The sequence below is a fragment of the Typha latifolia genome, chromosome 13 (genome assembly GCF_019914945.1).
Source record: "Typha latifolia isolate L0001 chromosome 13, TyphaL0001v2, whole genome shotgun sequence".
NCBI lineage: Eukaryota > Viridiplantae > Streptophyta > Magnoliopsida > Poales > Typhaceae > Typha > Typha latifolia.
This window is the reverse complement of record NC_133098.1, coordinates 4,657,743-4,678,396: the sequence shown is the minus strand read 5'-3', so window position 1 is coordinate 4,678,396 and position 20,654 is coordinate 4,657,743. Positions and strand designations below refer to the sequence as shown.

At 34.6% G+C, this 20,654-nt stretch overlaps 1 protein-coding gene across 1 annotated transcript in view; it reads left to right on the top strand.

The window, feature by feature from the left end:
• Window positions 1–19,075, top strand: part of LOC140799813 (exocyst complex component SEC8) — a 50,645-nt gene extending 31,570 nt beyond the window's left edge. The window contains exons 16-27 of the mRNA XM_073154284.1: window positions 1,344–1,444; window positions 5,647–5,759; window positions 5,831–5,938; window positions 10,116–10,313; window positions 12,077–12,162; window positions 14,373–14,571; window positions 14,674–14,751; window positions 17,536–17,637; window positions 17,739–17,813; window positions 18,301–18,396; window positions 18,478–18,527; window positions 18,603–19,075. Coding sequence (XP_073010385.1) covers window positions 1,344–1,444; window positions 5,647–5,759; window positions 5,831–5,938; window positions 10,116–10,313; window positions 12,077–12,162; window positions 14,373–14,571; window positions 14,674–14,751; window positions 17,536–17,637; window positions 17,739–17,813; window positions 18,301–18,396; window positions 18,478–18,527; window positions 18,603–18,690 — 1,294 coding nt within the window. The 3' untranslated portion in view covers window positions 18,691–19,075. The remainder of the gene's footprint in view (window positions 1–1,343; window positions 1,445–5,646; window positions 5,760–5,830; window positions 5,939–10,115; window positions 10,314–12,076; window positions 12,163–14,372; window positions 14,572–14,673; window positions 14,752–17,535; window positions 17,638–17,738; window positions 17,814–18,300; window positions 18,397–18,477; window positions 18,528–18,602) is intronic.
• Window positions 19,076–20,654: the final 1,579 nt, after the last annotated feature.

The window sequence follows — 20,654 nt, the reverse complement described above, 5'->3', positions numbered from 1 at the left end:
GAAGCAAAGAAACGCGATAGCGTTTCGAGGTGACGAGGATCATCCAAGAGCGGTTGCATGGAGAGTGGTGCAACTAGCGCGTGACTATGCCTAGTTGGTTAAAAAAACAACAAAACAAACCAAGGTGGTGGGAATCAAGTGGAAAGCTCCTGACATAGGGTGGGTTAAGGTGAATGCGGATGGAGCTTATACTGAGAGGGACTATCAAGGTGGAGCTAAAGCGGTGCTTCGGTCAACCAAAGGTGAGATGCTTGCAGCTGCATGGGAGCCGATCCTGTGTGAGTCCGCTCTTCTCGCTGAGGGTTGGGCCTTCCATATGGGTTTGGAACTGGCCAAAAATCACAGCAAGGTAGAGGTGGAATCAGACTCCCTCAAGGTGGTGAAGCTGATAAAAAATGAAGGAGGATGTCCGTGGAGACTTAGGTTTTGCTAAGTGTAAATCAAGGCTCAGCTCTGTTGCACAGGTTAATGTGGTGCACATGTTAAGGGAGAGTAACTGGGCAGCTAACTAGGAAGCCAAACGGGGTAAGGCGAGTCTAGATGTATGTTTGTGGGTCCTTGGGATCTAGCTCCCCCTAAACTATGTAATATCCTTTATTTTGGCGCCTCTCTTCCTGATCGAGAGAGGCACTAGCTGAATACAACTTTGGTTTCCAAAAAAATATGTTTGTAACAAACATATGATTTATTTGATAACCACCATCTTCCTATGTATTACATTTTTGCCCCGACTAATACTTACTACTCATTAGTAGCATTTATAGGGTGTCTAAGGAGAAACCCATAGCACTCAAAAGTTTTTATAGTACAGTTGGCCTGTCCTAGCAAATCATTCCATCAATTAAGTGATTTCCATCGTTTCAAATAACTGTAGATCTAGACATAGGACATGCTACTCATCAGTAGCATTTTTAGGGTGTCTAAGAACCTTGTAGCACTACTCAAAAGTTTTTGTAATTCTGTTGGCCTGTCCTAACAAATTTTTCCATCAATTAAGTGAGCTCCATCATTTTACGTTACTGTAGATCTAGACAAGACATTCTGATGATGGCTTCTTGGAATTGGTTAGATGCCAAACTCCATTGGTTTTTTCAGCACTATAAACAAGTGTCTTATACTCGTTACTTATGACTGCATATCAGGATATGTATTTGTTGGTTTTTCTATTATTCCCAACACTGCTATTATCCAGTAGAAACATTTGTACGATTGTATCTTCAAAGAGAAAATATATTATTTTAAAGTTCATCTTATATTCCTCTGGTATCTAGGCTTTCTGCTGAACGTTCATTGTGTAATCATCTGTTAATATTCGGTCTGAAATGGCTTATAAACATGTGCAGGAATGATGTCTTACTAGGATTCGTAGAGAATTTTCTGAAGGATCACTTTTTGCCAGCAATGTTCGTAGATTACCGAAAATGTGTTCAACAGGCTATTTCTAGTAAGTTACCAACTTCATTCTGTAAGTTTGTTAAGAACTTTTATTATCTGGTATTACCCCCATCCAGAGAAACATATTAGTAAAACAAATTTGTAGTTTAGTTATTCTCCTACTCTGTGATTAAGACAGGTGAGGATATGGTTTTTAAATTACAAAACTATCTTACTGCCCTGTCTTCAGAGAGAGGTAGAGTGTTAACTGTTAAAAGATGAAAAGTTCAATTAATCTTGTGGCACAACGTTTAGGGTTTTACATAAATAAACCTCTAATAAAATTAGCATTTTTTATTAACTTATATATATAAATGCTGAATTTGTTGACATTTTGATCTAAAAGTAAAACGTAAATCTTTGCAGTGTTTTACTGACAGCTACAGTGAAACAAATTCCTTTTGATTTTAAATTTAGGTGTGGTCCATTTTTCTAGAAAAAGTTTCGAAATAGGGTTAGTTTGGTCAAAGACTCATTACACAAATACCCAATAATTTTAATAAAGAAAATTTTGGACTTTGTTTAGAAGTTTACTGCCCTCTTTTAAGCCTCTTGTTATTGGAGAACAAAATGATAGATTGTGCTCCAAGGCTCCAAGCAACTGTTTTTGTTGAAACATTTGACTCATGCTTTATATATAGAAACTGCATATGCAAATCTTCTGATGCAGAATAACAGTAGATGAAAAAGAAACAAAGGATAAACCCATGGAATCCACCAGCGAGGAGTCGAAATCCACCAACAAAATGGGTAGATAATCTCAAAATCTTAAAATATTCATTAGCCTCAAATGATAAGATAACAAACCTTTATATAGGTAAACCCTAAAAAGACCAGACCAAAATACTCATAATGGGAAAATAAAATAAAAAACCCTAAAAATCAAAGTCTCTCCCTTGTGACTTGTCGCCCACCCAAAGTATCATTAGTTGGGTTGCCCTTCAACGTCTACATGAGTACGCGTGTTTGAAAGTGGTGTCCATACCAATTCTCTTGGGGTGGAAGAAACTCGACTCTGCCAAGTTGGGCTAAAGGTGGCTCTGATAGAACTCTTAAGGTTTGAAATTCTAAAAGGCAGATCCTCCTGCACTTGTAGGAGAATTGCTATACTCCGCACATATAATTCTTCTTTCCTCCATTTTGAAAAGAATCTTTTCAAGCATTTGTTCTCCTGTGGGAAATTTCTAACTTCTAACTCGATATGCGGAGCTACACAATTTGGATCCTTTTCAATCTATGAGAAGCTATAATATCTATTAAGATGATTGATGACAGGACCGAATAACTCAAAATCTCAATATCACCTTGGTTTAAATAATGTGCTAAATAATAGAGTGGCGTATTACTTTCATCCTATTGATTATGATCTTATGCATCACTAAATAATAGTTAGATTCCTTGCCTTCCATCTTCTTTTCATTCCTATAAATGACTAAATTAACCTTCTCTATCATTGTATCTACATCTCATATATTAAATGCCAATAAGGGATGTCGGTGTTTGCAAACCTTACCATTTTATAAATAGGCTTTGTGAAAGCAAATATGTAGTCAATTTTATCCTACCAAAGGTTATCAAGGACCTTATGTTTGACAAATTGTGCCTTGCCCACATCATCCTCTTTGTAGCAGCTCTATTTGTTAGTGATCATCATTTGAGGACTAACTAAATATAGGAATATCTTTCTAATAGAAGAGTGATTGGACTGTATTGGTTTGATTTGAATTTTGATATTTGGGTTTTAGTATTTGGATTTTAGTTTAGTAGTTGTTGGTTATGGGAATAACCTATGATGTGTCACACTAGCATGTTTGAATTCTGAAATAAGTTTTTATTCTATTTTTAATATTAGATACTTTTTGTTTATTTGAAACATGTCGGAGATGTGTTCATGGCATGTCGGACATGAACATGGCCACAACAGCCATTTTTGTGTGTTTGTGCTTCTCGGCATGCTAAACCCTAGCTGACACGGCACGGCACGACACCTGTCAACTGTGTCGCAAGAATAGAGGATTCATTGCCAGCCCCATGCAAGAGAGGAAAGAAAATGAGAGGAGAGACTAAGAGGGATGCTACTTTATTGTCGCCCTATTTGTATCTATCCTCTCTTTTCATCGACTATTGTGGTGCCCTAGCCGTAGTCTAGTGGATAATAGGAGGGAATAGTAGTGAATTGTAAAATATAAAGTAGTGGATCCCATTCTATCTATGGATTGTCTTCCTCTTCACGCTCGATGCTATTATCACCATTACCATCTTCTCGATCCTCTTTGCTTTCGCCGGTTAGAAACACCTCCTTTGGTCATCCTCCACGATTAATGCCTCTAAGAGACCTTTGCAGCCATGGACCGCTGCTAGGAGGCAAGAGGAGGGGTGCCATGCGACACCCCTTGTGCCACATGCCGATAGTGCTTTGGTACGACAATTCTTAGTTAGGATTATATGTGACTGTCATTTGGTATTGAACTTATGTCATCAAAATGCTAGGGAACCGTTATTGAACAATGGGACCATGTGATTGGGTGTCTAGATGGCCACTTAACCACAATTGCACATGGAGCCTCCCATGTAATATTTCTACGTGACTAGCCATGATATTGGAGTAATTTTGTCAATTTATGGTATTATCAAATAACAATATTGCACTATGCATCCCAATTGTTTTAGATGTAACTAGATAGGAAAAGAAAGTTCTACCGTTCACTTTTGTAAAATTTACATTCCATAAAAATTTAAACTGAATTTCTTCATTGGAAGTCTTTTAGAAAAGTAACACTAATATCTTAGAATTCATCAAAATAAGTAATTTCCTAGTTACATTTATCAGATTGCTTCATCCAATGAACATTGGAGTCAAAGGTGTTGAAATCAACGATGGCCATGCCACCATTGATACGCCCTGGCATGCCACTAGCACATATGTGTAATATTTCTAATAAAAGTTTTAGGATATTTAGAGATGTTTTAGGTCTTCGGCATATTAATTTTTGGTTTTTGGTTTAAATATATGTATTAAAACCTACATTATAATGTTTTGTCTTTAGATTATTTTTGTAAATGACTTATTTTATTAAAGATAAAGCAACATTTAAATAGAAATATTATTCAACACATAATATAATTGAATACATTTATTAAACTAATATTAATGATTAAACACTCCATAGTATAATCGAATACATAATAACATTCAACACATAATATTAGTTTATAATAGTTCAATTATTAAAACTAATATCTAGTTGAGCGTAGCATAGGGAAGATGATCAAAGACTTTATTTGCCGGCACAAGAATAATACGAAAATGTTGCACCTAAATACTGTTGATTATCTTCAAAATTCATCCACTAATAGTATTACTTGTTGTAACGTCTTAGTTTTCATACAAATATGAATTTTACAATTTTCTATGATATAATATAAATATTGAACATGTACGAAGATTAAAATTGATTTGATGAAGATTGATGAAAATAGAAAAAAAAAAATTAAAAAAAAGGCTCCACATGCTGTGCCAGACGGCACGCGTAGCTATGCCGGACCAACACGACTCAGCACGGGGGATGTGCCACTGCACACCCCCATGCCAAGTGTCATGCCACTACTAGCACATCCTTAGTTGAAATTAACTTTCAATTTTTGCACGTATCTGTAGGATTTTGTAGGAAGACTGAACCTCTTCTCTTCTCATATAATTGCAAATAGTCCTTAACTTAGCCTTCTTTTTTCGTGAATTTGTCATTTCTTTAAACTAACCAAGTTGCAAAGATATCATCTTGTAGGGCTAAAATTTGACCTGGAAAACTTGAGGCATATTCAATGTTCATTTTAGATCCTATAATCTGTTTATGGTTATTAAATAAGGATATTATGATGCATATTTACCTTTTGATATCTATTTCCTTGAATAAATTTTTTTAAGAAAATGTAAAAATATACCTACTTGAATTTCATCATATATTTATCAAGTGATTTTTATGCATTTCTCATTGCTTGAATTACATATTTATTTTCTAAATATATATCAACATTATTTTTTCTTATACAAAAAGAAACATGAAATTTGAACTTAAGAAGCAAACTCAAATGCACAGCAACTGTGGGACTTTGGATCTTATTAATTATTATACCTTGTTTGTTCTTCACAAAAATAAGGAATCAACCCATGCCTTTCCTTCATCTTCCTTTGTGCAATTTTCCTTTTTCCAGGCCCAGCAGCATTCCGGCCACGTGCACATGCTACAACAGTATACAGTCCACTAGTTGGGAAGGGACGCCCTGTATTACAGGGACTTTTAGCCATTGATTTTCTAGCAAAAGAGGTAGTTTATTATCCACTTGTGTTTTTCTTTATGGCAAGTTCTAGTTACTTTTCTAAATTTTTTTTCCATAGGTACTTGGCTGGGCTCAGCTAATGCCAAAATATGCAAGTGAACTCGTTGACTATGTACACACATTCTTGGAACGTGCATATGAAAGATGTCGAACATCATATATGGAGGTAATGCATATCCCCATTTACCGTACTGTGGAATTTAAATTATACAACCATAATATTCTGCAAACATATACTGCATAAGAAAATACTACTGCCAAGAGATTTGTTTCATCTCAAGAAAATCAGTTGTGTTCAGTTGCTGAAAAGCAGTGCCCATTCAATTCTTTTGCTCAAAAAGCCAAGAGAATTCTTGCTACTAGCAGTCCTAACCTGCAAATGAGAAACAGATACTATGTTCAAGGTTTCCTCATTGCATACTAATATAATGGCATTCCTATTATTTGCATCTTATTACATTTCTATAGATTATGTGTTCTTTTATGGACTTTAGAGATTAACTTCAACTGTATTTATGTTTACCTTTTCCAAGTAGTCGGATAAAAGGAAAGAATAATTCTATTTAGATCTCATAAACTATTGCCTATTTCCACATATACTCTCCAAATATTTTTGGTATATGTAGATTGCCTAAACTATTGGAAACCTTTGACCCCCAGATTTCGTTAATGAAAAAGGTGAAAACACAAATATGCCCTTCTACTTATAAAAGGTGAAAAGACTCCCTAAACTGTTGGTATTTTTCTTCCCTCAAAAGATAAGGGTCACAAATTTAGTCATGTTGAGTTATGTTAACTTATGGACAGAAAAAGTAATGAGAAACTATCTGAAGGGAGATTTGAGAGATTTTTAGTAATTTAGGGGTCTGTGCATACCAAACAATGTTTAGGGAGTGTATATAAACTATAGTTTATGTGATCTTATAAGTGGTAAATTGAAGCAATTTTGCTCATATTGTGCTAATGTATCATTTAGTCAGATCAGATATTTCATCAATTTTGTTGCCCAGCTATCTTAGGAAACCCAATGCTGTTCCCAGATAGTGGAATGACTGGATTTGATTTCTTTCTCTTACATCCTTCCACTGCACTTCCATGTGTGCTCATCACTTATTCTTCTCACAGTAAAGGGTTGACATTGTGATTAATTATTCAAGTTGTTCTATCATTACCTTTACTGCCATATTTTCTACTATCTGCCCCCAAACGGTCTAAAAAGAGAATAATGACACTTCCTATTGCAATATTTTGGATTTTGGTAATAACATCATTATTTTGTTATATTACTACTGCAGGACTAGTACCATGAGAAAGAAACCTTTTTCAAATATCTGTGGCTTTCTTTATTTTAGTAATCTCAGCCGTCAGCTCATAATATCTATTTATCCCAGTTTCTAGCAAACAGTCTGCCTTTCAGATTTTCACTGTTGTAGTGTACAAATCATGATCTTTATCCACATACTTAACTACCAGCATCTCTTTCTACTCAGTGCAATACTTCTATTGTTTTTACCTCTCTGTCAAATATTTTCCTTGTATGCAATCAAGCTGCTAGGTCGTGCTGCCCTGTAATGTCCTTATTATTGTCCTTTTACAAAATCTTGTACAATATACTGTGTTTGGGATTAGCTGTGTCTATACAATTAAGATACTTGTGTTAAAGTACTTACTATTTAATAAAATAAGTTTTTATTTTACCTTAAGTTGAATGCTAGTGAACAGATTTTTTTATTCCAGAAGATCTTGATCTGTTTTCTTTTTATCATTGTGCAATCTATTCTTTATTTAGGTGAACTCTGATGCAAATGGTTTGCAAATTAATTCCACTTGATTCTTAAATTAGCAAAACTAGATTCTAAATTAGAAGTCACATTGCTTGCAAACAAGGTCTACTTTGCTGCAATTGCATACAAAGATTGCCCTGCTGGTTGGCATGTGACTGGCTCTCCCCTTTGCCAGTGGAGGTGTGCTGACAGGCACGCATCAGTGCCGATTAAAGAATCACCTGATACAGGTATTGGGTGGCACACCATTTGATACCATTTAACTAAGTCAAAGAGATCCATTATGGGGTCTCTTTGCTGCCACTACTTTCTCAAACCGAGAATGGGAGGAAGAGAAAAAGAGGAGAAAGGGAGCAGAAAGGGAGAAGAAGGGAGATCTAGGAGGGATTTGTAATGTATATATAAAATGTCATTGCTTAGAAAACAGACCTATTGTGCATAATAGGAAAGTACTTCTCATTTGAAGTATGAACAAAAAATTGCGTATAAAAAGTGCGCATTGCTCACATAAAAATGCATTGCACATAAAATATGTGCACTGCAAAGCTAAATTAGCCTTTGTTTGCACATAGCATGTGTTTTGAGCCTGACTTATGGTTGCTAATTTGATTATAAAGTGAAACTATCTTGCAAATTAGTTTTTAGTGCTAAATACCAGGGCTCTATCATCACTTACTACTAAAATATTTGGTTCTTCTATAAGGACAATTGAGAAATATTTTGTATATCTTGAGATGCAAGATATTTTATAGACGATGGTATCTCTCTCGTGTGTATATGTATGTATTAACACATTTTTGTATCTATACTTACATAGAAACATTTACAAAGCTAAATTAGCCCTTGTTTGCAAGTAGCAAGTGTTTGACTTATGCTTGCTAATGTGTTATAAAGTGAAATCATCTTGCAAATCAATTTTCTAATGCTGCATTTTAAGGCTTTATCATCATTTACTACTAAAACATTTTTGATTCTTCTCTAAGAACATTTGAGAAATGTTTTGTAAAATGGTTTATATAAATGATGGTAATAAGCCCTAATTTGCACTATATACCTATATATAAGAATGTGTTTGTGTGTAAATGTGTGTGCATGATGCTGATTAATAAAGACTTCAGTGCGAGCAGATCTAATTTGGATCCATCCAAGCGCTCCATTGAATCTATGTTAATGTATTTTTTTCATGCATATTACTATCACAGTTACGCCCAAGATGAAATATAAGGGCACATTAGGATAAAGACTCATGAAATCATGGCTGTCTGATCTATGTGTTGACACGCATCAGGTAATGCTCGGATGGAATGGATGATTGCCTGAGGCCTTTCATTTCCATACGAGAGTTGAATCTGATTCACAATTTCCAGTGTTATTTGGTTCCACACCAAACTAGATAAGAAACTGGGAGATCATAGATCCAAGAAAATCTTCACCCGAATGGCTTTGGCTTTTAGATTAAGCGGAAATTAACTCAACACATTAGTTGTACTCAAGAATTTTTGTATTGACTGCTGGATTTTGTGCTTGACTTGTGATTAGGTTCTACCCTTTCATGAATGAACAGAAATTTAGCAAAGAGATGGGGATATTACTTTGCATATTGTACTTGATGTATCCCTTTTGATCAAATTCAGTGTGATACTTTTCCATATTATCAGCAAGTTCAATCAAGCAAATTGTGAGATTCAAATGCAAGTAGAGTCTTATTACACAAGATATGGTGTACTTAGGAAACACAGATACTTCCATACTCTCGCCATATCTGTTATGATACTCATTAGATACTTCTGCATACATATTGGATACTTCCTTAAATTATCTAATTTTAAAGAAATTAATATTGTGGATACTTCTCAGATTCTTTTTAAATTCTTCCGAGATTCCTATCTATATGAGTCAAATTGAAGGCAAAATTATTACTTCTCATTTTTTTCAGAAGGTTTCTCTTTGTAAAAACATTTGACGCTGGTTATTTATTTTATGACCCATATCAAGGAATCGTGTTACACGTTTATTTCTTTTAATTGAGTCTTATATAAATATAGGAGACCTTTGCTATGAATGGTAGTTCTTTTAATTGAGTCTTCTTATATAAACTATCGGATGCAACAATAATATATAATTCCTCAATGTAGGCATAAATATATACATATTTGAGCTACTTATCTAGAATGTATTGTATCCTTATTTTTTGAGATTTGTCGTATCGGCATATCCCTATCTATGCTTCATATGCTGCATTTTATGATATTTCAGTTTGATTATATTAAGTTGAGATGATACTGGACTACATATATTAGAACAGGATATGTGTGTTTGTTCTTAAACCTTCTTGCAACTAGTTAGAATTTTATTTATTTTCAATCAGGGTATTCCAGTGTAAGTACTGCTGTGCTGCTATAACTGTAGGTGTTTTTTTTCCTTTATCTCTCTTTTGAATATTGCACTATAAGTATTGACATGTTTTTGTTTGTCACGAGCTTGAACTTCTTCTGTTTTTATTTTTATCTTGACCTTAAAAAAATGTGATTGTGATACATACTTTCTGAACAAATGCAGGCTGTTCTAGAAAAGCAAAGTTACATGCTGCTTGGGAGGAGTGATGTGGAGAGTTTGATGCGACTTGATCCTGCAAATGCTTGTTTACGGAATTCTTCTGGAGAATCCTTTACAGAAAACAAACTTTCAGATGTTGAAACAGTTGAAGTGGAGACAGAAATGAGTGATTTATTATTGAGTTTGCGACCAATTAAGCAGGTACCTTCTTTAAACTTTTGCAATTTTAACCAAGGTTTAAAAAATCGGGATCGAGATCGCTTTTTGAAAAATGATATGTATTGGCTGGATCGGCCGTATCGGTCGTCTGGATCGGATCGCACATTTTAATTACGTAAAATTTTAAATATTACTTAAAAATACAAAAAGACTTTTAAAAGTTAAAAAAAATTATCAAAAATAATAAAATAAAGAAAGAAAAACTATGGGCAATACAAATTGAAAAGAAGAGATTAAAAAGAGAGTGAGTGGAAGAAAATCAAACAAAAGAAAGAAAAACTATAGTGCAGTGAAGAAGAAGAAGAAGAAGAAGAAGAAGAAGAAGAATTAGAGAGAAGAAAAAGGGAGAGTGGAAGAAATAAAAAAAACTGAAAAAGAAATAAAGAAATAAATTTAAAAATTATATATAGGAGTTTGTCGAAGTTTGCCAGAGTTAAATCTGCGTCGTTGGAGTTTGCCAGAGCTAGATCTCTCTGTAAGAGAAACAAAAACAAGACTTAACATACTCCTCACAAGGAGGGAAACCTATCAAGAGGGTTGGAGGCTATTGACAATGAAGACAGCGACCGAACGTGAGCACAACTCTTGTCAGCCGGAGATTACCTAGCATAGCCTCCCCTAGGGACTTCTACGACCCATAATATTAGGTCATCGACACGAAGCTTCTTGGACCAAAGCAGTAATGACCTGAAGTCGGTGACTGGCGAATTTCATCGACAAAGCTGAAGATACAAAAAGTAGGTACATAACTATTTATTCTATTAAATTCAAATTAATTATGAGAGATGGAAGTGGATTCATGGGTGAGTCGATAGATGATCTCCATTTGCTCCAAGGTACTCTGATGGCCGGATCCGACCTCTCAACTTTGCCAAGGGAGGAAGGAGAAGAAGACAGTAAGAGAAGAGAGAGGTTACAATGGCATGAGGAGGAGAGCTAGGGTTCATATAGGAAAATTTCTAGGGTTAGCTCTTCAGCAAATCTGACAATCTTGGCCAAGGAATCCACGTCCACCTCCCTCATATAATTGGCGAGTGAGAGGGAAGGAAAGCACGTGCATTGCACATGACCTTCATTTTTTTTTAAAATTCTGGTTATTACATAAAATGTTTGATCCTAGAAATTAGAGTGTTAGAATAGATTGAAACTATGGTTATCTAATAACCTATGCTTTTGTCGAGAAGGTGAGAGTTAATAGTCACTAAATGCAACAAATTATAGTCTTATACTTTTCTTCATGTTCATTTGTTGTTTAGATTATTGGTCAGGATTTGAAATCAACTTTTTAGTTTACAAAATTAAATGTATTCCCATTCCTTGACCCATTTATTCTAATTATTAATATGAACATTATTCCCCTCCTGCCAAGATGTGGCATCATCAACAAAGAATTGATCTCTCTAAAGACACATGGAAGATTTAACATCATTATGCATGGTGTACTATCCCTCTTAACATGCAACCCAGTGTGCATATTGTTTAGAAGTTTGTGCAGCAACTAGAATGAAGTTGATGATTTAGAATGTAGTGCATGACAATCTATATTGTGAAAGGCAAGGATTGTCTGGGAACAGGTTTCCGTATATAATATATATTTTATAGCTCACTTTGCCCTTGTGGGCTCCAATCAGTCAAAATAGAAAAAATATTTATGTATAACATTATGTTGAAATAATAGGGACTTGTATGTGCTCAATCAAGTAGTTCCTTTTGTGCTAAGTAAAATTTTTATCTCTCCCATGCAGGACAACTTAATTCACGATGATCAAAAACTAATCCTATTGGCTTCTCTTAGCGATTCTTTGGAGTATCTGGCAGATTCAATTGAAAGGTAATGTTGATCCCTTAATTTGATTAAGTTTCCTGAATTATGCTAGCATCTCCAATCCCTTCCTTGACCCTTATTGACACAGTTTGGTAATTGTGACAGTCAGATTCATTTTCTTACATGAATTAGTATTTCTAAGTCATTGTGAATACATAGTGATGCAATATATCGTGATGCTCTTCATTGTGAGTACATAGTGATGCATTATCTCCTAGCGTATGATACAGCATATTCTTGACTTGATCACTTAGGTCCTATTTGGTTTTGCGCCTTTGAGGTTAAAGAAAATCTAGAGTAGAGATTCTAATTTGTTACTCTTAAAAGTGTATCTCTAATCTAGAGGAGGTTAATTTGATGTTTGATTGTAAACTAGAATAGTAGTGTAATATTTATATTTGATGTGGCATAAAGTTGAGATGAAAATATAAATAAGAAGGAAACTTTTGGTCGTCTTTTATGGATTTACAGAATACCCTTTAATGCGACAAAGTGGATTGTTCGAATGGATGGATTAAACCATCATACAATGATATATATGCAGTATGATTCTCTATGTTTGCAATGCATGTATCTATATATGTATTATCATTCTCTATGTATGCATTGTCTACATATTTAACATCTACACTTACCACCATAAATAAATTGGCCTTCTTTTGCACTCTAGCTCTTGTCTATAATGCATGCATCCATATATTTAGTATCATTCTAGCATTATGTATGTATGCAATGACTACATATTAACATCTACATTTGCCATCATACAATAAATCAGCCTTCTTTTGTACTTATAGCTCATATCTCTAATGCATGATTCCATATATGCAGTATCATTATCTATGTATGCATTGACTACATATTAATATCTGTTTGTAGGTATGCAATTGAAATTCTTGAATAAGAAATGGGATAGGTAGGGATAAGAGAGGAGATAAGTGGCTAACTTAAACGAGAGCTTTTGGTTTTGTAGAATTAAATAGGTTGGTGGTAGGAGAGAGGAGAGAGGATTTTTGAAAGTGTAATTGGGCTTATGTGCTAATAATTTAAAGTGTTTTTTAATCTATTAGGGATAGTTTGATGTTAGGTTATAAATCTAGAATAGTGTTCCTTAATCTAAATTAGGGAAAAAGATAACCTAGAAGCAAACAGAAGTGAACCTATGCTTAGCCAACTTGCATCCTAGTATTGTGATTAGAATCTTGTTCCATGCTCACAAATAGGATGCAAGATGAAGTGCTTCTGGCCCTCCATTTCAACTTTCAACAAACAATTTTCAAGACCTATGATATGATAGTTGTTACTTAGGTACATAATCCAGGTCGTGAGGATTATCTTACTTTGATGTGCTTCTGGCTTCAATTGGCAAAGCAAACATGCAGAAAAGTAAAAGTTTCTATATTGGATTTAAAATCAACAATCATTGTGATGTTGCATAATTCCCCAACCTAGAAACAAATTGAATCATGCTACATGTTCGGGTTGTAGGAAGGTACTGCTACCTGGGTTGGACAGATCATCTGCTCTGTTACATGCGTTCTCTTTTTTGTTTTTCAAAATTCTAAACAAGAGTTTGCTAAGTAAGGTAGTACACGACTCGCACTTCATACATCCTGCATGCTCCTAGTTAATGGAGCCATCTATCATTCTATCCATGTCAACTCCATCTTGTATTTAATAAAAGAACCTGAAACAGAGACACACAAGCTCGTCGGCAACCAGTACTGAACTCAAATTTGGATTTTTTTTAGTTTTCAGGACTTATAGAACTTTAATGTCTAACCAGGAACTACCATTGGTAGAAGATCTCCCTGATGTTTCTAACATTCCAAATCATGCTAGTGATGAATCATATGTTTACTGTGAGGAGAGAAGATTTACATAAGAGCAGATGTATTCTATGGAATAATTTGCTTTCTTCTGCGAAGTTTTGTAGCATCTCCACTCTGCGTATACCTGCTTCAGATGCTCTTTTCTTTCTAGGAGCATGAGCTGCTTATGTTGTAGTTTAGATTTTGTGTTTTCTTTCTTAAGACATTTTTTGGTTATCTATACTGCTTCTTCGGACCTCCTTTTAGCACTTCAACTTGCAATGTCGGACTGCTATTTTTCTTTTTACTCAACCTTAAGGAACTCTTCATTGAAATGCTTAGATTCTATTGTAGCTTGGTTGATCGCTAATGTTATTACGTAAATTGGTAATTTACAAAGTCCAGGCTTGGAGAGTCCTTCATTAGGCCACAAACTAGCTCAGAGAACAGAAATCATGCCAATCAAGCTCATCACCATACACGTACAGCAAGTGCAGTTCCAAAAAGCCTTGGATCTCTCGCTAATGAGTACAAAAAATTAGCACTTGATTGTTTGAAAGTTCTACGGTTGGAAATGCAACTAGAAACAATATTTCACATGCAAGTATGTAGCTTTCCATCTTTACAAATTTTAATGCTGTTTTAATCAGAAATATGTGATGTTCAGTTAAATGGAAGTAGTGAAAGTGATTATGAATTTAAACAGGAAATGACTAACAGACAATATATTGAAGATCAAGATGCTGAAGAGCCCGATGATTTTGTTATTTCACTTACAGCTCAGGTATACTTTATTTCCCTCCAACCTTTGTCTTATTGGGTAGCTGATATAGGCTATATATGGTATCCTTGTGCATTAGGAAGATTTTGAAGTAATCTTGTTGGGACCTGGTTCAGATTGTTTTGGATGAGACAATTGGACTAATTGTAGCCTCTAAGAACAGGACAAGTACCAACTGACAAGCCACAAAGACTGCAGTTTTACTAGAAATCAATATGACTTATCGAAATCATTGATCTCAGTGTGATAACTGTTGATCATTCTGTCCTGTGTACTAAAGGTAACAGGCACTAGTTGGACCTTAAATTTTATTGACTCACATGGTCCAGATGCTCTAGAATTTGTGTCAGTTCATTTTACCAGAAACATCAGAATGTGTATCTTGAAGCATATGATTACTCCCAAGTGTCAGGCAATTAAGCAGGGATAGATGGTTAGTAATCATCGCTCTTCAAGATATTCTCCTTTTAATCAGATTCTTACTACTAAGGGCTTCAGCACTCAATGCAGTCCATGTAGATTTGCTTAAGAGGACTGCTTTAATTTCTGAATTCTCATCATCACCATCCCTATATAATAGTTATTAGAACTTCATCATTTGATTTGTGCTCTCAAGCTCGGGAAGAATTTCTATCGCACTACTTTTGGCCAAGGAATCAACCTCAGATCTTAACCTTTTTCCTTGCCTTCTCTAGTAAAGCCATGCAATTTTCATGGCGGAGATCTTTTTATTAAATTTATGCGGTGTATTCAGTTCTAGACTTCTAGTAAAAGATCTTCAAATCTAGAATTATTACATAGATAGTTCATACTTTATACCTCATGCAGGTTGCTGTTTAGAAATACTCCAACTCATAACTCAAGTATTCTTGGATGTATTCTTCCTAAATCAAGGCTTCAGCCTTTTCATGAACTTGGTTTTTATATCTTCATTGAAAAAATTAGTCCCTTTTTGAATGTAATAAATCTGTTCCTGTCTGGATGTTGTATGTCTTTGAAGTTTTCTCAATACAAGAAGTTCCATTAGGGCAAGCATGATCTTCTCCAGGTTCAAATAAAAAGTAAATGCTCATACTCAGGTCTTTCACTAAACGAAATAAAGCAATTCTTGGTGTTTTACGATAAAAGATCTTGTAATGTGCCTTTAGTTTTTGGTGTTGAAGAACTGGATTCCAGATCATAACGCTTATTGATTAAGTTCTCTTAGATCTTTTCTCCTGTTCCTTCGACATTTAATCAATACGTCGAGATCTTTGCTGAAGTTGGATTCAAGATTTTGCATCTCCACAATCAGCATGCCTGGTGACTCCCCATTGACATCTCTCAACAATAAGTTCCCAATCAACTCCTCTACTTCAGTGAAATGATGCTTAATCTATAAAGCACGGATACTCCATTTATTCAGCTTAATCCATGTTTTTAGCTTCATCCACTGGGAAATTTCTTGCTGTGCCTCAGTTAGGCTCGATAGCTGCCATGAAATTGTCTTCTTGTCATTAGACAATAATTGTTTGCCTACATCCTCCTTAGTGCCTCCCTACACACCTTATAGGCCATTCTCGATGCTCATCCCTTTGGATTCTGGCATATTTCCTCTGCCAGAACTGCGAAGGAGAAGAAGAAGAAGCGAGAAGGTCATCAATAGTAGAATGATAATATAGTTTTGACTTTCTTCTGCTGGAATTTTTGGATCCTGCACCATTCCTTAATGAATATGAAGGTAGCTGTATAACCATTTGGCCAATAGTTGCTTGGAAGAGGAGAAAACTCAGAAAGTTAAAGGTATCTCTGTCAATGGGAATTAGGAAATAATCATTGCAGGTCTCTCTGCCAGGCCATTCACTATGGATGTTTCTCAAGTTAGATTCCTTTATTATTATTTAAGAGGATATAATTTCCACTATTTGAGAATATCAAATTCCATTGACAACCTTTATTAATGTACATGTACATGAATACCTACTTGCAGATATGAGTACTTACAAATTGTGTATAATGTAATTGTCTGTTGTGTTTGTATGTCTTTATCAAACTTAATTATATTTCTATGTAGATATAAATTGAGAACATTTCTGACACATCATTCTTTAACACAAACATTTAAACTTTAGCTGTGTGATACTTGGAAGATGGAATGAGTTCGTTATGCTCTATTTGCACTTGGTGAACTGAGATTACATATTTTGATGTTTGAAAACAATTATAATCATATTTCTATTGCATTATACCGACAAATGCAGTACTTAGTATAAACTTTTAATTATCTTTCAACCTGGCAACAAAAGAAATACCAAATCAAACTTTGTATGATGAGATATTGTCACTTCAACTTTCTGGCCGTGTTGAATGTTCTCATCTTTCATGACTGCTGCTGCTGAACTTAATCTCCAAAATCCTTAGACTAAATCTGGTACTCCAAAATTTGCCCCTTGTCTTGACGACATTAATTAATCAGATGTTAGTTCATATTATTTCATATAATTGTATACTTGTATCAGGTTTCTATTCTGATAATTCAAGATCATTAACTATAGGACAGCCTATACCCTTATAATTTTTCCTTATCAGAATATTGTGATGGATATTAATGTTGCTGTTGCCAATTTCTGGAATATTTAGACCAGTCTGGAGGATTATTTTCCAGGGCCTTTAATATTCTAACATTCCATAATTATAATGTATTACATATATTTGTGGGCTATAAATATGAATTTAATAGATATTTAAATTTCTAAAATTACTGAGATCATTGATAGTGCTCTGAGTAAGTCTTCCCTTCTCGAGCAGATCACACGTCGTGACGAAGAAATTGCTCCATTTATTGCCGAAGAAAAGAGGAACTACATATTTGGTGGCATATGCAGTGTTGCAGCAACTGCATCAATCAAGGTTTGAGCCATATTCTCTGTTCCTGTGTTTATGTGAATAAATGATTGTTCTAATATAAATTTGCTTCTAGTTTCTCATTTAGAAATGAAATTCTTATACAGGCACTTGCTGAAATAAAATCCATTAACTTATTGGGGGTCCAGCAAATATGCAGGAATTCTATTGCACTCGAACAGGTTAGCTTTCTGAATTGGTACCTGATTGTTTCTTCTAGTAAAGCATCAATCATTGTTACTTTAAAGCAACGACAGCCGTGCCGGTCAGCACTTGCATGCATGCGGCATACCGGCACGTGGCATGAGGGATGCCGTACAGCATCCTTCCTAGTAGCACTTCACTCTTTGTTGTCGTCATCATCCCCACTTGCCATCACAGCTGAAGAGTGAAGTATTGTTAGTCTCCCTTCTCTTTTTCTCTCCTTCTCTTGCGGCACGGCACAACATGTGCCATGTTTTAAAGTATTGTAGCTTCACTTTATTGCAAGATGCAATTTGTATGAAGTTGTCTCATTGCTAGATGAGCTTATACTCGATTGTTTATAAAATTAAACTTGCACTCAGCTGTCTATCCTTCACTGTTTTCGTAGCCATATTGACCAACTAAATAGCACTGTAAATCCATTGAACAGAAAGAGTTATCTTCTCATCTTTATTTCTGATGCAGGCTCTGGCGGCCATACCATCAATAGATAATGAGGCAGTCCAGCAGAGATTAGATGGTGTTCGGACATACTATGAGCTGCTGAATTTGCCATTTGAGGCACTTCACTATACTTGGAAGCAAATTTTCTTTAGATTCTATATATTTCAGATTGTTTACACCATGTCTTCTCATATGCAGGCCTTGCTAGCATTCATCACAGAGCACGAATACCTGTTTACAGACAAAGAGTACGCAAAAAACTTAAATCTTCTAATTTATGTCTGCTTATTGAACTAGGATGATTCATGTGGCTTCTTTGACAGGTACTCAAGCCTCTTGAAGGTGAATGTGCCTGGCAGAGTGATCCCAACAGATGCAGAGCAGCGCATTTCTGGGATCTGGAATCGCTAGTTTGTTCAGAGAGAGAAACTGAGGATAGATTTTTCCATTTGGTGAGCCTCCATGGGCTAGTATGGCAGAATCACTTGAAGCTATCTACTGTGAGATGCAACTGTCAGGAAATCAGCCTAATAGATGTTTCAATTCCCAGAGTGTTGGTATAGTTGTGTCATTGTTCTTATTGTCTGTGACGGCTTTTGCTTTTCTTGGTTTTGTTCTTTCTTTAATTTGGTAGTCCTAAGTTATATGAATATTCTTCTTTTCTATTCTTTTAAGCCTCCTGGACATTTTTGTTGATAGCCGGAAGAAATGTAGCAGTGCGATTGGATTTCATGCTGTAAAAATTCGAGATGTTAAATGATAATATATGATTTGGATGTTCCTAATGGATGTCAAACTCGGCTGCCATCAATCAATTAGTAAGTTAGAGATATTGTGGGACTTATTAACTGCTTCATATATCAAACTTTCAAGAATATGGGAGGAAAGACATTGTATATAAAGAGAAAGTCAAGTCCCCTTTTTATTGATTCAGAAGGTTAGATAAGAGATGCTATACTTGTAAGAGTTATTATGGTGTTTCTTTGTAAATTAGTACAGTTTATAATAATCATAATTGATGTGATATAAAATTAAAATCATAGTTTGGCTAAAAATAAAACTATTCTTTGATTGAAGTGGTTTTTATTTAAGGATAAAATAGTAATGGGTAGATATAAAAATGTTAGAAGAGATGAGAGAGAAGTAGATATTAGTAAACTAATATTAAAATAAGTGACTATTTACTTTTTATATTAGTACAAAAAGGTTTACACTAAATTAAAAAATTTCTTGTTCTACAAATTAATGAGACATTTCCTTGTACCTTGGGAATCAAGAGTTGCAGACAAGACTGATGATGGGTTGGGAAAGCATAGCATTCCTTCAATCCTGCTTTCCTTGGGCATTCCTGACCCTTTTGGGCCTCCAGTAGGTAACTCTAATTGACTGAAATAAAACTAATATTGTCTATTAATCACAGAGGATCGTGCTCGAATTAATAAAGAATAAATACGGATTAAATGTACTTTGACATCGTTCTCCTTAATAGTTACACTCTATTAGTCACATTCAATGCGGAAGTCATAAATACAACTTTCTAGTTTCTTAGATATCTTGCTTGATGGAAAACCTTATAGATAGATAGATAGATAGATAGATAGATAGATAGATAGATAGAAGACTAGGTGTCGATTACATATTTATAGAATAATAACGAATATGTATCATAGTCCATTAAGTAACTCTATCATTAAAATCTTTATCCTTTTATGATAGACCACTTAAAAGGGATAAATTCTAATATTCTCCCACTTGATCTAACATAATCACAAAATGCACCTCTTAAAGTACTTTGACTAAGACAAGTGAAACCACTAATAGCTAGGAAGCATCCATATAATTACTGGTCCAAAAATTTTATTTATGCTTATTTGATCTAACGCAAATAATTTACTTATCATAAAAAATCCATATATTACTTATTCCTACTCATTTAATTAATGTAGGTACTCTGTCGATGCATCAAATAACCTTCCATACGTAATAGTATGTGAAATATTAATATACTTTTATGTGAAGAACAACATTGGACGTGGGCCATTAACAAAGATTTTTTTTTTCTTTTATAGATTAGCCACCACCCTTATAAAAAGTTCTACTTGAACATAGTTCGGAACAAATTAAGGGAAAAGATTATTGGAACTTAAATGTCACCAAAGATATGGGCATGCGAGAATTATTCTTTTTAGATGGATGATGCTAGGCAATTCATTTTATTTTTTATTTTTTATAGCTGAGATTTATGATTGTTTTGCAAGATTTTATTTTCTATTATACTAGTGTGTTATGCATACAATGATACGTTTTGACCAAACTAGCCCTCATATGTTTTTTTCTTTTATATATCTAGTACATTTTAAAACTTAAATACAAGA